General features: G+C 37.4%; 1 protein-coding gene across 3 annotated transcripts in view; it reads right to left on the reverse strand.

Moving 5' to 3' along the window:
• Positions 1–17,627, reverse strand: part of LOC121080603 (homer protein homolog 1-like) — a 126,594-nt gene that overhangs the window by 18,148 nt on the left and 90,819 nt on the right. For all 3 annotated transcript variants that reach the window (XM_040578741.1, XM_040578740.1, XM_040578739.1), the window contains exon 6: positions 5,761–5,917. In XM_040578741.1, the coding sequence (XP_040434675.1) occupies positions 5,761–5,917 (157 nt within the window). The remainder of the gene's footprint in view (positions 1–5,760; positions 5,918–17,627) is intronic.

Raw genomic sequence — 17,627 nt, forward strand, 5'->3', positions numbered from 1 at the left:
CCAATGTTATTCTATTTGTCTGAAGTAGCCCACTTCAGGTTTTTTTTTTCTGTTACCAAGCTGTTCTAAATTCATGAACCCCCTTTGACTTTCTAAAGCTATGCAAGGTGTGTTGGAGCGCTTTTTTTAATGTAGCTAATGTTTTGAAATTTTGTAACAATTTAGTAGGTAAATATGTTCATTCCTTTTTTCCAGAATGACTTGTTTACAGTTCCCTACCAGTTGGCAGTTATTTCAATGTGCATTATTAACGAGTGAGATAACTTAATGAGTAGAATAGATCAAAGTTTTGAGAGAGCAGTGTAATACTTGTTAAAAATAGGTTTTCACCCCATGCTATATACTATAAGGCTATGCATAAGTCTCATTTCAGACCTCATTCTAAATTAGGATCAGGGGTTGGGGTGGGTGTTGGGGTTGTATGTTCCCAGTCACATCACTTGATAAGGGAGATGACACCTTTATATAAACAGTTCTAGTGTTTATAGCTATGCAAGGTATGTTGGAGCGCTCCCCAACCTCGTTTAAGGGAAATCCTTGTTAAACTACTTCTCAGCAGATTAGAGAAGGTTGAGAGCTCTAAGTTAAGCTCTTGACTGGGCATCACATCTTCCCATAATTATTATTTCTTTGTATTTTAGATCAAAAAAACATACACTCAGTAAACTTTTAAAAAATATGTCTGACAAAATATCAAAGTACAGTATTTCTGACTTAAGCTCACAATATATCAGAAGAGAGCACAAAACTGTATTTTATTGAGAACATTGCACTCAGCCACACTGAATGTGTACTCCCTTTCTTCTCAGCTCTAGGCATTATTAACACAGAGAACAAATGGAAGAAGGAAGATAAAGGCCTCAGAAAAAGCAAATAAATGTAGATCAATATGAAAAACTGAACTGATAGATGAGGACATCTTATAACTAATCAGAAATGACAAATAATAAATGAAATTAATTTTAAAAACTGTAATCAAAATCAGAGAGGGGCATTTTAGATTTGTTTCTGTATTTTTAAAAGTGTAAACAATGTGATACACAAAAACTTTCAGTCAGATTCGAAAACAAGTATAGAATAAAAAATGTTTGGCTTAAAATAATTTAAAACAAATTAAAATGCAAAGTTTACAAGAAATACTGCACAAGCTGAAAGACAGTTTATAATGGTGAATGAGGAAAATGGAAAATAGAACGTTGAGATATAATGTAAAATCAACAGACATTTATAAATAAAACACAACAAACTTCAAACTGTGGAAAAAGGTGCCATAAGAATTCAACTAATAAGATGGCATTAGCAATAAAAAATATGTTTTAATATTAAGAGGAAACTTTATGTAAATAAGGTATTTATATGAAGAGAAAACTAAAGATGGAAATAATAATGCAAAGTTTGCTAATCAACATGCATTACTTCCCATAAGCCACACTTGACAGAGGATATGAGTCTGCTGTAGCTTGCTGTCCTGGTTTCAGCTGGGATAGAGTTAATTTTCTTCTTAGTAGCTAGTACAGTGCTGTGTTTTGGCTGTGATGTGAGAACAATGTTGATAGGACACTGATGTTTTTAGTTGTTGCTGGGTAATGTTTATACTAAGTCAAGGACTTTTCAGTTCCTTGGGCCCTGCCAGCCAGAGGGCTGGAGCGGCACAGGAAACTGGGAGGGGACACAGCCAGGACAGGTGACCCAAACTAGCCAAAGAGGTATTCCATACCATATGATGTCATGCTGAGTATATAAACTGCGGGAAGAAGAAGGAAGGTGGGGACATCTGGCATTATGGCTTTTGTCTTCCCGAGTAACCATTATGCGTGATGGAGCCCTGCTTTCCTGGGGATGGCTGAACACCTGCCTGCCCATGGGAAGTAGTGAATGAATTCCTTGTTTTGTTTGCTTGCGTGCACAGCTTTTGCTTTACCCTTTTCCCCCACCTTTCCATTTTACTATTATTATTACTGTTAGTATTATTGTTATTATTATTGTTGTTCTTACCTCTTTATTCTGTTTGAATTATTAAATTGTTCTTATCTCAACCCTTGACTTTTACATTCCTTTTCCGATTCTCTTCCCCACCCCTCTGAGTGAGGAGTGAGCAACTGGCTGCGTGGTGCTTGGTTGCCGGCCAGGCTTAAACCACGACACTTGCAGACAGGTGACTCAGGCACCAAAAATTGTATGTAAGCCTGAAGCACATAATGAGTGAATACCACAATTACATTATATATAAACCACTTAATATATAATTAAATTGAACTAAATATAGCGGCTAGCGTTGGCAGTACCATTCTTCATTTTGGAGGCTAGTCTGTTTTATAAAAGACTATGATCTTGTAAGTGAGTGTATCCCTCCAATGCATACATATCTACATACATTCTTCTCCAGTGGGCAAGATGCTGTGACAGCCAACTTTTCCGTATAAACCAACTACATTAAAATTGAACATGCAAATTAATTTCCAAACTTGTTTCTCCTTGAAATCAATTTTTCTAGGAGCATTTCTATTCAACTTTTCTTAACAAAGGTTTTCTTGGATCAAAACCCTTTTTTTTTTTTCTGAACTGGCAACAGATATGGGTTGCTGCATGGCAAATTCCAATTAGATATTAGGAAAAATAATTTTATAAGAAGGGTAGTGAAACATTGGAACAGGTTGCCTGGAGAGACTGTGGGATCTCCATTTTTCAAGACTTGACTCACAGCCCTGAGTAACCTGACCCAATCCTGGAGTTGGACATAACTTCAAAGCTGGCTGGCCCTGGTTTCAGTGGGGAATTGGACCAGATAACCTACAAAATTCCCCTCCGTGCTAAATTATTTGGTGATTCTGTGAACTAAGGATGGGGTTCCTTTCATCTGACTAAAAGTATGTTTATACGACTATCTAGATGATTATCCTATAGGGAAAGACAAGCACTTACAGGAGCAAATTCAACTCAACACCTTATTTTTCTTAGACTGGGACGCTTATTCTTCATGCTTTTGTCTCTCCATGAATTGCAAGAAAAAAAGATGACCATCTTAGACTTGATGTATAACTTCTACATAATTTCAGGTGAGACAGATTCCAAATTGAGGAACATTTTTTTTGAACCAATTGCATCAATTGCAGCTACGTGTTTATACTGAGCTTAACAGATAAAGCTAACAGAAAGATAACATGATACGGTCACTTAACACTGCTTGCTACCACATATACCATAACCAACAGTCTCCAGATCCGCCATTTCGACAGCACATTTTCTATCTGTAACAGAGAAGTATCTGATTTCCAGCTTCTTTTTGAATGGGGCACTATTTCAATTTGAAAGATTAGTCTTCAGCATGCAGATTAGAATAGCTCTTGTATCACACAGTATGGATAACAAGTTCAGATTGATTTATTTTTTTTACATAATCTACATACTTTTGCCTAGAGTTAGTCAAGTCTATATTTTTCTAAAAGTAGTTCCAACAGAGGGCAGTACTCTTGATAAACTATCCTGTTGTAATTTACAGGCATGCCCAGAGTCTCATAGACACAGAGTGTTCCTATATTCTGTGTGAGATATCAACAAGTTCTGAGGTCACAGATTACAGAAACATTTAATAAAGGCATGTCAAAGGTGATCAAAAGAGCATTGTGTAGATGATCCCATGTGATAAGATTTTGCGTTCTCTCAACAATACAAAATAATTGTAGGAAATTTGCTGGGCAAAGGTTATTAAAAATAATCAGCTGTTAATGAATGTAGCTACATACTTGGTTACTGCTTCCATTAACTGTAGTATCAGGTACAAGCAAAGTGACATGCTAAAAATTCCTGTATTTGTTAATTGTATTTTCCAATAACAGATTTTAAATAAGATTTTACTAAGAGTGAGGGTAACATCAAGAAAAAGGGAACTTCTACCACAGTGCCTTGCTTGTCTTGTCTGATTGGGTCTCCCCACAGCAAGGCAGGCAAATAATTCAGCTGCTGTATTATCTCAGTTTTGCAACAAAAGCTATTAATACAATTCAGTATGTTAAGACATTTCAGTATGAAGAATGCTACCTCATTATGTCTATGTTTTAGCAATGAGTTCTTCACTGTAAAACCTGAATCTGGTGATCAAATCCACCTGAACTTTTGCACTGTAATAATTATAATATATGGTTATAATTTAACTAATTTTATCAACAATTACTATTATCATCTATTCACAAACCAGGTTATAAGCACAGGTTAGAACTTCTACCCTTCCAGAGGAGAAGCTAAAATGAAATGACAAAGTGAAAATCTCTCTCTATACAAACACACATGACAAACTTGTTCCTGACTGGAAAATTTCTGAAGCAAAGTAATTTTGTCAGCAACTGCCAATTTCTTGAAATGAAAGCACTTTGCAAAAAGCACCAGTTTTAATTACACTTTGTGTATTTTGTCCAGCCAACTATGGCACATGCAGTTACAGTCTAAGAGAAATTGTCATTCTTCCCTATCAAATCATTTGTCTGGGACTTGAAGATCCTCATCTGCGAGTCAGTCTAGGTATAGGACAGCCCCAACAACCTGCCATTTCCCCAGGTTTCTCAAGCTCAAGGGAATTCTTGCTATTCTTACAGACCTCCAGGTTAGATGCAGCCTTCTGAATTTCTTCTCAGATCAATATGATTCCTGTTCCTGAGATTACTAGCCTCCAGTTGGACAGATCCAGCACAGGTCTGAAAGAACCCTTCAAAATTTGCAGGATTTGGCTAATTGTAATTGCCATATGTTATTTCATTTAAAAGAGTACAGCATATAAAACCAAATTGTCTGACATGTTTGCTTCTTGAACTTTCCCTTCTGTCAGCATATTCATGAAACTAGTCTTCATGTAAACAAGCATATGGGGGTTTTGTTTGTTTTTATATTCTTAACTAAATTCGTCTCCTTGAAATTTTTCGAAGTTAACTGATATTAACAAAATTCATACAACTCCATCAAAGTCATCTTCCCTTCATACATATGCTAATCTTGCCTTCACTTTATACAAAAATATGTCCTAAACTATGATGACAAATTCATATGAATAAAGATTAATAAATTATACAATAGAGACTTACATGTGAAAAGAGAAGAGAAATAAAAATATTATATATTTATTTTCATAATGCAGCCTTCAACCTTGCATACACTTTATTCCTCTCTCAAACACTTGTATTTCTGTCCCCATTGTGCTCTAATTTCTGGTTTGCCAAATGACCTCTGCAAACAAAATTTACAGTGAAGGAAATGGGACCCTGCCCCTCCTATATGAAAGCAGAGGCAGATCTCTAATTGTGTATAATGAGCTTGATTCTACATGCAGTTTTCTTTAGGTGCAAGGATGAAAGGAAGCTGTTGGTCTTTGTTATATGTGGAAACTACAACAGGGTTCCTTTAACTTACAGATCTGATGTCAAGTTTCTATGGGCTCAAATGCAAGAGGGACTAAAGTGTAATGTTATGGAGAATGTCCTGAAACTGATATAATGCAGCTGGTAGCAAATGAAGAGTGAAAGCTGGCAGACATATCCTAAGTATCACAGGTTAGATAACTCTTCCTGCAACAAAATCCTCTGCAGAAAAGGAAACTGATAAAAAAGAGAATTTCCCAACTGAGAAACACCCTGTGTGCTTTAAAGTCATCATTAATTTCTGCTTCAAACGTTAACCTAAAGCCCCAACAATAAGCTTATTTTACTTCATAATGAACAAATACAATCACCAGTACTTCCACCTCAAGGATCCTGGCCGTTTGCCTTGACTTACCCGCTTATGAAGACGTTCTGCTTCCTCCTGATATGCAGCAAGCTGTTGCTTCCATTGTTTTACATTGGCAGTGGACTCCAGCAGGGCTGCTGTGAGCTTAGCATTATTACCCTTGAGTGTGGCCAGTTCTGCTTCCCAATGCTTGCTGATTGTCGAACTGCACAAAAAGAATAAGAATGGTCAGAGCCCTCAAATCTCTTCTTTTTATTTTTTCTTAAAATGTCCTTTTTTTTTTCCCAAAATATCCAGGAAAAATATAATTATGCAAAAATCCTATGACTGAATGTCCAAAAAAGAAACCAAATGGTCAAATCATCAAAAATTTAAATTCAAAAAATTGCAGTTATTTCAATGTGCATTATTAACAAGTGAGATAACTTAATGAGTAGAATAGATCAAAGTTTTGAGAGAGCAGTGTAATACTTGTTAAAAATAGGTTTTCACCCCATGCTATATACTATAAGGCTATGCATAAGTCTCATTTCAGACCTCATTCTAAATTAGGATCAGGGGTTGGGGTGGGTGTTGGGGTTGTATGTTCCCAGTCACATCACTTGATAAGGGAGATGACACCTTTATATAAACAGTTCTAGTGCACTGAGGGTAAAACATTCAGATCTTTCCTCTCCTTCATAAGTAATATATCTATTTCTATACCTAAATCTGAAGCCAAACAGTAGTTGGTACATCTTGTATTTTGGATTTTTTTATATTTCTTCAGTCACTGTCTTGTCTCTGATTAACACAATATGGGGAAGACTGTAAATAAATTATTATAAGAGAAATGTCTCCTGATAGCCAGTTATGGAAAGTAGTTTGCTCAGTCATTGAGGTTGTTTTATGTGATTTTGTAAAAAGAAAAATGTATTAAAAGCTGGACTTTTTTGTACTTTAAGGAATAGATCCTATCTGTCATGTCATGCCAATTAATATAGGCTACATTATGATAGTTACGCTATTTTCTCCTAAATATGAAAAGACGCTACTGGCACCTTATGGAGTACACAAACCTGTTTAACAGCAACAGGCTGGTTGCTGTTCCTTACTTAACTTATGGGAGTGTCATGGTTTAACCCTGGCTGGCAACCAAGTACCACGCAGCCACTTGCTCACCTACCCCACAGTGGGATGAGGGAGATGATCAGAAGAGTAAAAGTGAGAAGACTCGAGGGTTGAGATAAAGACAGTTTAATAGGTAAAGCAAAAACTGTGCACGCAAGCAAAGCAAAGCAAGAAATTCATTCACTATTTCCCATGGGCAGGCAGGTGTTCAGCCATCCCCAGGAAAGCAGGGCTCCATCACGCGTAATGGTTACTCAGGAAGACAAATGCCATACAGCCAGATGTCGTGTCCCCCCCTTCCTTCTTCCCGCAGTTTATATATACTCAGCATGACATCATATGGTATGGAATACCTCTTTGGCTAGTTCAGGTCACCTGTCCTGGCTGTGTCCCCTTCCAATTTCCCGTGCCCCTCCAGTCATCTGCTGGCAGGGCCCAGGAAACTGAAAAGTCCTTGATTTAGTATAAACATTACCCAGCAACAACTAAAAACGTCAGTGTCCTATCAACATTGTTCTCACATCAGAGCCGAAACACAGCACTGCACCAGCTACTAAGAAGCAAATTAACTCTATCCCAGCTGAAACTAGGACAGGGAGTTAACAAGTTGAGAAATAACCCTGAAGCAGGAGCAGAGATTTTTTTAGCATGCCTTCTAATCTATATGATTAACTAGTCATCTTCAACTGGCTCATTTGTTTTCAGGCTATGCTATGATAAAACGCCTTGTTTAAGCTGAAGGAATTTGTTGTTCTAGGCTGTAACATTAGTTGCAGCATGCCTACTTGTGCACAGAGACATGATGCAGAGATGTATATGGTACTAATGCTAATCTGGGTCTGCGTGCGCAAGTAATGCAGTCATGACTGCTCAACATTGTTCTGGAAGAATGTGGCTATATTGCTTTCAGGACCTGAGGTAATGTGTCTGTGTGGAACTTCACTGCTGGATGTCTTTGCATGGACATCACAGCACTCAGAACTAGGTCCGGCTCTCTACTGATTTCATTGCCCATTATCTGCAGTTGAGTGCTGCAGTGAGATATTTACCTTTCATCTACTAAAAAAATCACAGATTAGAATAACATGTATTTAGCCTTGCAGGAGGAAATCAAAGACTTTTATTTGAGCAAAAAGAATAGGCAGAGCCAGTGGTGTGCCATTTTGCAGCACTTGGAGAGAAAATAATGTAGCCATTTTGATTGATATTTTTGTTAGAGGTATTTACTGTAGCTGCTCTTAATATTGCTGAATAACACGGAGCCCTATTAAGCTTAAGTGATGGGTTGACCTTGGCTGGACACCAGGTGCCCACCAAGCCACTCTATCACTCCCCCTCCTCAGCTGGACGGGGGGAGAAAAATACAACAAAAGGCTCACGGTTCAAGATAAGGACAGGGAGATCCCTAACCAAATACCATTATGGGCAAAAAAGACTCTACTCGGGGAAATTCATTTAATTTATTGCCAATCAAATCAGAGAAGAATAATGAGAAATAAGAGCAAATCTTAAAACACATTACCCTCACCCCTCCCTTCTTCCCAGGCTCAAATTCACTCCTGAATTATCTACCTCCTCTCTCCCAAGCAACACAGGGGGATGGGGAATGGGGGTTGTGGTCAGTTCATCACACATTGTCTCTGCTGCTTTTTCTTCCTCACATTCTTCCCCTGCTCTGGTGCGGGGTCCCACCCATGGGAGACAGTCCTCCATGAACTTCTCCAGTGTGAATCCTTCCCACAGGCTGCAGTTCTTCACACACTGCTGCAGTGTGGGTCCCTTCCACAGGGTGCAGTTCTTCAGGAACGGACTGCTCCAGCATGGACTCTCCATGGGGTTACAGCCTACTTCAGGCGCATCCACCTGCTCTGGCATGGGGTCCTCCATGGGCTGCAGGGTGGATATCTGTTCCACTATGGACCTCCATGGGCTGAAGGCGACAGCCTGCCTCACCACGGTCCTCACCACAGGCTGCAGGGGAATCTCTGCTTTGGGGCCTGGAGCACCTCCTCCCCCTCCTTCTTCACTGTCCTTGGTGTCTGCAGAGTTGTTTCTCACATATTCTCACTCTTCTATTCTGGCTGCTGTTGTGCAGCATTTTTTTCCCCCTTCTTAAAAATGTTCTCACAGAGGTGCTACCGCCATTGCTGATTGGCTCAGCCTTGGTCTGTATTGGAGCCGGCTGGCATTGGCTCCGTTGGACACGGGGGGAGCTTCTAGCAGCTTCTCACAGAAGCCACCCCTGTAGCCTCCCCTTCTAGCAAAACCTTGCCACGCAAACCCAGTACAGCTTATTAGTAATTACCTGAAAAATCAAGACTCTTGTGTGTTTGATTCAAACATATGGACGCATTGTATCTTGAGTGACTATTCTAATGATATTGCAAAACTTTGTTAATGAACACTACTTATAGTGCCTGATGTGGATCATTGTACTTTAGAAATCTGTGAGGAAAAAAAGATTCTTATTCTAAAAGAGTTTGCAGTTTATTTTAAGCATGCAGAACAAAGAGCTCGATGGGATGCAGAAGTGGAGTCTAGATGGTGATAATGAGCACAGCGATGACTGAATGCTAAGTGGAGAAAAGGATGATTTTTTTTAGGTTGGATTTGGAAAGTACATATTATGTGGTAAAACTCTCAGTTAAGAAACATTTATTGCTGAACTGAGATGAGAGTCTGCTTAATGTTTTTTGGATTGTGTTCCTAACACCACTGCTGCTCCTCCTCCTCGCGACTGAAGATTCCCTTAGGAGAATGCCTCCTTTGTAGCAGCAGATATCACGATTAAGAAAACAATAGGAAACAATTCTCTATTGTTGTTTTTTATTTTTCAGAGGAGGTAGTTTCATCATCTTGGGTATTTGAAAATTTTGTCTGTTGAGGAGATAACAAATGGAGAGGGAATCAATTACTGTGTGTAGAATAAGATTTTATGTAATATAAATATAAACTTCTGTGACTATAGTCTCTATTAATTTTTTTCCAGTAATTCTTTCCCTGGTTTGGCAGTTGATGCTTTTATTTTTTAATAATGTTGTCAAATAATTGTACCAAACCTTTATTTAGAAACTTTTGCTAAAGATTTGTTAGAAACCTCTTTCAGTTGTGATTCTGAGTTACTGAGCCAGCATTTTTAAAAGGTATGGTTTTACTGAGGTTGATGTTCTTTCACTGTACTAACATGAGTATAAACTCATTATTCTCTTTTTTTTTGTTATATAAAACTATTTGCATTTGTTAAGCAATCATTTCCTGATGTTCCTTTGCATTGATGACTGAGTTAATTATTCAAAAATAAGATTTTAATAGCGGTCTCATTATTTTTCTTCTTTCTTGAAAGCTAGTTACAGATTTGTCATGCTCAATATCTCTATTGTTATCCCAGTCTACCCCTGCTGGCTACACAGTAGCATTAATTAGGTTATCATATGAAACAAACAGCTGTTTTATTAGGGAGCTAAATCTATAGCAAAGAGTCAATGCAAAAAAAAAAAAAAATTATGTAGAATGCATCTAGAAAAATATCTTTGAAAAAAATAGGGTTATGAAGAAATCAAATTCCTTATCATGAGCAGACTGGGAGAAGCAACTGGTTGGTGAAACTGTTTGAGGTATGTTCATAACACATGCTTTGATGACCTCATGTCTCATGTCCATTTAATAGGACACCTTTACTACTCTTCAAGCCCACAGTTTAAACCATAGCCCATGCCAAGACAAGTGTTACTTAGTTGTAGTGACAGCTGACATAGGGTTACTTGGTGTGCTTTTTATTATTATTATTATTATTATTATTATTATTATTATATAAGGGCGTAACTACATAGAATGCTTGTAATAAAATATGCTCTCTGCACATACTAAGCTTACTAAATGAGAAGCTACCTTTTTACTTGAGATCCTTTTTAACCTGAAAGCAAGGCTCACTGGAACTAGTTAAATATAATACTGATACAGATCTCTTTTACATATATTACAAGTTACTAGTCTTAAACATGGTAGTGTATCCAGTGATGAGGGTTGAAATGGTTGCTCAGCTCTCCCTTTCTATCTTTTCCATAGAAGTACAATTTGATACTACAGAAATCAGTCAGCTGATAAAAGAGAAATGAACATTACTTCTTGATGCTCTCTGAATTCTATACAGTTGGTCAACATCTTTCTTGAAGTGTGGCTCTAACTGGACATAATGCTCTTGCTTTCCCAGTGCTGAGAAGGAAGGATTACTTCACATGTGTGGCTGTCGCAAAAGGAGTGGTTTAGGTCAGGTCACTTAAAGAATCACCACCAAAGGGTTTGAGTGAAATAGATTTAATATGAATTTGTGGAAATGCAACTGCACAAGATTCGATGGCAAGGTTCACTCTATTACTTATTACATGGAGTAAATGTACAGAGATAAATCAAATTGAAATCAAGTCAAAATTGAGTTGGAAACAGTTTATAAAGATCAAAGGTGTAAGAGGGTAAAGGAGATCCTCCCATTGAGTCACGAGGTTTAGAGTGGACCCCCTTGCTTTCTAAGCTCTCACAGAGTTTAGGTGTGACTGGATCTATTCCTAGTCTCAGACTTGGACAACAGATTAGATCTAGAGAAATATAAAGAGTAAGGGGAATTCTACTGTTGATTCACAAGGTTCAGAGTGGACCCCCTTGCTTTCTGAACTCTTAGAAAGCTTAGGTGTGGCTAGGTCCAATCTTAGTCTCAGACTTGGACAACGGTTTGTATCTAAAGGGAGGAGAGAGAGAAAGAGAGAGAGAATGTGTTCATAGGATTTTAGCAGCAAAGCAAATCAAGAAAATTTGTTCAAATCACAAAATAACCTAACTACTTCAAGCTAGCAATGTATATAAGAACAAAGGTATACCTGTTAAAAGTTCCCCTCAAGTTCAGTGAAATATATCTAATGCCTTTTGCATTCCTCAATGGGCGAAGGGTTGAGCCTCGAGGAGCAGGGGTATCAGCCCAGGCCCCATCGTCAGTTTTCTGTGACAGTCCCTCTAGTATTGCAAACTTGCTAGTTCACAAGCTCTGAGCGGCGTCCTGCTCAGAGGGAGATGCTGGTCGCAGCCCGCTGCGGTCCAGGAGATCTCAAAAGGGTCTCACTTTAGGACTGCTGTTTATAAGGCTGTGAGATGATTGGCTTTAGTCATCTGTAAATTTCCTTCCTGGCCACAACCCAAGTCAGTAATTTTCTCAGAAATTCCAAGAACAATGGTATCGTTCCACTCGTGTTACCACTTGGGCTATGATTTGGGCAGGAGTGTTCTGGGGTTGTCAGGGAATAATTGATTGTTTCCATTCTTGTTCCCTGCTTTGACCAGTCAATGGGAGTTCCAGTACAGACAGTGCCATTCTCCGCCTTAGCCGAGTAGGAGTTCCTGATATGGTCAAGGGGTGCTTAACTGCCCAACTCATTACTCAAGGTACCAAGGCCTAGTCGGCAACTACTGGGGTCGTAGAACAGCCCAAAGAAGGGGGAGAAGTGCACCACCACAGTGGCAGGCTATATTTCTCCTCATACACCCAATCATGATGTTTTCTTTTTTGCCAGAGTATGAGATTGTTGGTTTATGTTCCACTTGTCATCTGCCATAATAATCCATATCATTTTCTTTAATGTCGTCACCTAGCTATTTTTTTCTTCATCCTTTGTTTGCAGTCACTTAATCTTGTCTACAGGTAGAAAGAACCCTGTATTTGTCCCTATGAAATTGCAACCTGTTTTGATTAGGGGTTTTTTTTGGCCATTTCTGTAGTTAGGTAAGATGATTCAGATGTGCCGCAACATGTTTTCAGCCCCTACTAGTCTTTTTTATTATTTCAAGTTATAGAAATTTAATTACATGAAAGTAGGTTGTTTCTTTATTAGTACAAATAAGCATTGTATCAGAAATAGCGTGGCCATCAGGACTAGGGAAGTGATTGTCCCCCTGTACTCGTCACTGGTGAGGCCGCACCTCGAATACTGTGTTCATTTTTGGGCCTCTCACTACAAGAAAGACAATGAGGTGCTGGAGTGTGTCCAAAGAAGGGCAATGAAGCTGGTGGAGGGTCTAGAGCACGAGTCTTATGAGGAGCGGCTGAGGGAACTGGGATTGTTTAGTCTGGAGGAAAGGAGGCTGAGGGGAGACCTTATTGATCTCTACAACTACCTGAAAGGAGGTTGTGGTGAAGTGGTTGTCTATCTCTTTTTCCCAGGTAACAAGCAATAGGACAAGAGGAAACAGCCTCAAGTTATGCCAGGGGAGGTTTAGATTGGATATTAGGAAAAATTTCACTAAAAGGGTTGTCAGGCATTGGAACAGGCTGCCTAGGGAAGTGGTGGAATCACCATCCCTGGAGGTATTTAAAAGACATGTAGATGTGGCACTTAGGGACATGGTTTATTGGGACTTGGCAGTGTTAGGTTAACAGTTGGACTCAATGATCTTAAAGTTTTTTTCCAACCTAAATGATTCTATGAAAGTCAGCACCAAATGTGCTTTGGTCTGGTTTAACCTCTTTATTTACATGCTTAAAATATTTTTCATTATTGCTCTTAATCAGAAAGATTTAAATATTGATGCTAAAGATAAATGTTTCAGAAAAGTGTGCCCCCCCAAGTATTTGTGAGAGTATATTCCTGTACTTTGCATATTAACGTATCTTACGTATTGTTTCAATTTCTTTAGTCTTGCCAACCTGTAAAAAAAAAAACAAACACACACAAACCCAAACAAAACAAACCCCCAAAAAACCAACCCAAACCTAACATATGGTCTTGTTACTTTAAATATTCATTTAATTGAACTTAACATGTAAATACAGAATAAACTATAAAGGTAAATCAGTAGTAGTATTACAAAAAATCTTTCAGATTCTCTAATAATGTTCCAAAGTTATTGCTGTGTCTTTGAAATGTAGAAAATAAGTAGTTTTTAGTTTTGCAGTTACAAATTAAATGGATTAACTCTTTTCATCAGGTAAAAAAACCCACAAACAAACAAACATAAAACCCTGCAGAGTTTAGATATATATAGATACACACACACACCCTTCTGATGAAGCTGGGACAGTGTTTCTACAGAAACCTATGCTCTTGTTGGAGTGTTACCTGTATACAGTAGCAAAATTGATGGTCTTACTGTTTAGAAACATTCAAGACAGCATGGTATTTCTTCCCTGTAGAGGAATCTTGATCACAGTATGTCCATAGCTTTTAGGAGAACATAGCTTTTTCTGCAGTTCCCAGTGTCCAAAACTGTGAGCTTTTTTATCCCTCCCCTCCTTGTTTTTTGAGTCTTTCTGCCACTACTGTAGTATCTTGCTTGATGGCTGATACTCTATCAGCTGTCTCAAGCAATGCTTGTGACAGCAAAGCTCCTGTCTGGCTCCACCCAGTAAGTCAAGTTGACTGATGCCTGGAAAGCCCTTCACTTTGGTGTTCTAGCTACAGTCACACTCCAGTTTCCTAACACTGCCCCCTCTTATACAGCCATGAGTCCTGTTTCTAACTGCACATTTGACCTAGTTCTGTCTGGTGCTTGTTCTGGGCTTAATTTCATTGCCCCTACTGTCTGATTTCCTGGCCCTCAGTATTGCCCTATGATCTTGTCTTTCTCTTTGCTACTATAAATTCCTGCACATGCCTTTTCTTTGCAATTGATACTTAATTCAGTTCTTTTTATATAATCTACCTTAAGTGTCATACTTCTTCAATGCATCTATTGTAACATGTCCTGTTTAATTTTTAACCTGTTCTTTTTTGCAGGCAATGTAATAAATGCTTGTTTTTAAACCAGACATTACAGACATGAACTTGGTATAATGTCAACCTGCTTGTGTATGCATAAAATTGTAACAACTTTATCAATGTTCATGCTTGCAAATCGTACGTGCAAAAGATGAACTGACAGTTGTAAACAGGAAGCAGCCTAGTTGCCTAAACAGAAATACGTAGTATATTTGGGAGTTAGTTATTATCAAAGTATACAAATACATGGAGTTGCAACAACAGTTTTATGAAGTATTTGACAAATCAGTATTTCTTGCCACTTTTGTACCAGTATTGTAGAATAAGCTTTTCAAGCAGCTGTTACTTATATATATTCTTTCAACAGTTAAAAGTAATAGGTTTCGGTTGGTTTTTCTTTGGTTTGTTTCTATTTCATGGTTTTATTGTAAGTTAAATTAGCCTGGTTAAATTAGCTTGCCTGAGATGGGCTTTGTAATTTTTATTTTTCTAAATCTTAGTGTTGTTTGCTACATATGACATTATACACTGTAAATTGATATTTGAAAATTTATATTTTATAAATAATGTTTTATGTCTCTACAGGAGATCTGTATCACAAAGCATAATGAAAAGATCCAGCATCATCACGAGAGTGAGGAGGAATACAAGATGCTCCATACTGTTCAGCTAGTAAGTTTGAGTTTTCTGCTGTTCAGTTTAGCCTTTAGTTAATAGCTTGCATTCCTCATTATACATTAATTAGTAGAACATTCAAAGTGATAGCTGTTTTTAAAAGATAGTGTGTATTCTTGACCTTTGGATCATGGATTTCTGTATCTCGTTATGCTGGTAAGGGGGAGTATATAGCTGTGTTAGGATGACATTAAACCCAAGCAAATAAAACAGTTCATTAATACTGGGTTCACAGTCTAAGTGATTACTGCTAGGGTTAGGCTGCATGCAGTTTGTTATCATGTGCACATAGATGATTCTGGACATCTCTGAGTACAGTCTCAGATATGCTGAAATGAGTAAAGAAACCATACACATTTGTTCTTGAATCTTAATAAGCTTGTTCATTATTTTTTCTCTACAAAAGAAATCACTTTGTGTTGTATAAAGTATGTAGTTCCAGTTGCATGCTCCACAATTCTCTGCACAGCCTCATCACAGAGAATAGGCTAGTTAGTCTGACTGTTGTGTTAGACTTTATATAGTGATAGACTTTATCTTAAAGAATATTCAAATACTGAGCTAGGTCTTGGGAGCTGATATAGTATCAATATTTAATAAAGATCACTGACAAAGATACATTGAAATACAAGTCTTTTTAATTCAGGCTTCAATTAGATTAGCAAAAGAGATTCTATTTCATCCTTATACATTTTTAACATTGATATATTTGTCCAGGAAGTCAGCTGCATAATTTATTTTATGAAAAGGCTACTTGTGAAAGACTGGATGTATTGGTGTACTCTTTCAGGAAGTTAAAAAAACAGATTATTTTTTTCAATTCTTACAATAAGGCAAAGGAATTTGCTATGTGGACTGCAGTCCATTTATCACTCTCTTAAAAATAAGATGACAAAGCTGGAGGACTTTTTTGTCTCTGAAACACTACAGGGCTTTTTCATTATATTTGCCCGCTTGCACTTCATAAAGAACCTTATGCTAATTTTTTTGTCTTCTGTTAATAATTTGACTGAAAATTTCTGCTATTATTGTAAAATAGGTTTTCAGCCACTAGTTTTCATGAAGAATTTTGAAAAGATAATCTCAAAGGTGTCCAAACCTGAAACCAAATAAGAATTGCAATTTCACTATTCTTATTTAAAAACAAATATCCCCCCCCCAACAACCTCAAAACACCCCACTCCCCCCCAACAACAACAACCAAACCCAAAACAAACAAAAAACCCCTTGAGTTTGAGACTGCTTCAGTTTGACCTGATTGCAAATGAAACATGCAGGTATGATGGTAGAACTATTCTTTCTTCTTGCTATAATCTTTATGCTTCTGTTTTAACTTCTTTGCCCCATTGCTCAGTTTCTGTCTTTTTACCACATGCTTCTAGTCCTCTTCTCCTTTTCCTGTTTCCTGTCTTTACCATTTTTCAGACATGTCCTTTTCTTGCTCTCCCTAACATATCTATACTTTTCTTTCTTGAAATCGCAGGAGTTGGCCCTTTATAAAGGACATCATTTTTTTAATGACAATGATCATCATCTTTTAAAAGTAATACTTAATACTGTGAGTCTTTTAAGAATTAAAGCTGCTGTTTCTGCTCAGGTTTTCTTAATAGTCACCTGTTCTATCACTTTTCCTGATAACTTCCGAAGTTATACATACAATGACTTTTGCCATCTGATAACTACTGTCCACTTTCAATAAATTTGACTGAAACATAGTGTTTTGTTTCAAAGATGTAGTAACTTTGCTGAAGTTTTGAGAAAATGAATGACTATTTGAAGGAGGTAGATCCAAATGTGTGTTTTCACTGAGGTAAAATCCCCAAACAAGAAAAAAATATAACTGTCTTAGCTGCAAGGAAGAGCTTCAGACCTTTATTTAAAGATTACAGAAAATCAAGCTGGATTAAATAATGACAGTGTAAGTTAATTAAATATAAAACTTTAGTTTACTAGTGTAAGTTATAATGAAAATGTTTACTTAATTTGCTCAATATTGTCTTCAAAACTTTGTGGCACTGAGTTCTGTGATTTCTTGCACTGTAAAAATTTCAATATGACTTGTTTTAAATGTGCAACCTTGCAATTTGAACTGTCATTTTGTTTTTGGAATGAGAGAAAATGAATACTGGTTTGCTGTCTGGCTAACTTATACAATTGTAAATTTATGGGATTTTTTTTTCAGTGTAATATTCTGTTACAGCTCTAGTTATTTATCATCTTTCAAGGTAAAAAGTTCCGGTCTTCAAGTGCTCCAGTTCCAGATTGAAATCTTTCTTTACTGAGCTTTGCATTTCTTCAAGGTTATAAAACATGAAACGCATAATATTCTTTTAAGGGGAAGACAAAGCCAAAGTTCTGAAGGTTAGAAATGTGTTTATTTGAGAAGTAGAT

Source organism: Falco naumanni, chromosome W (assembly GCF_017639655.2).
Source record: "Falco naumanni isolate bFalNau1 chromosome W, bFalNau1.pat, whole genome shotgun sequence".
NCBI lineage: Eukaryota > Metazoa > Chordata > Aves > Falconiformes > Falconidae > Falco > Falco naumanni.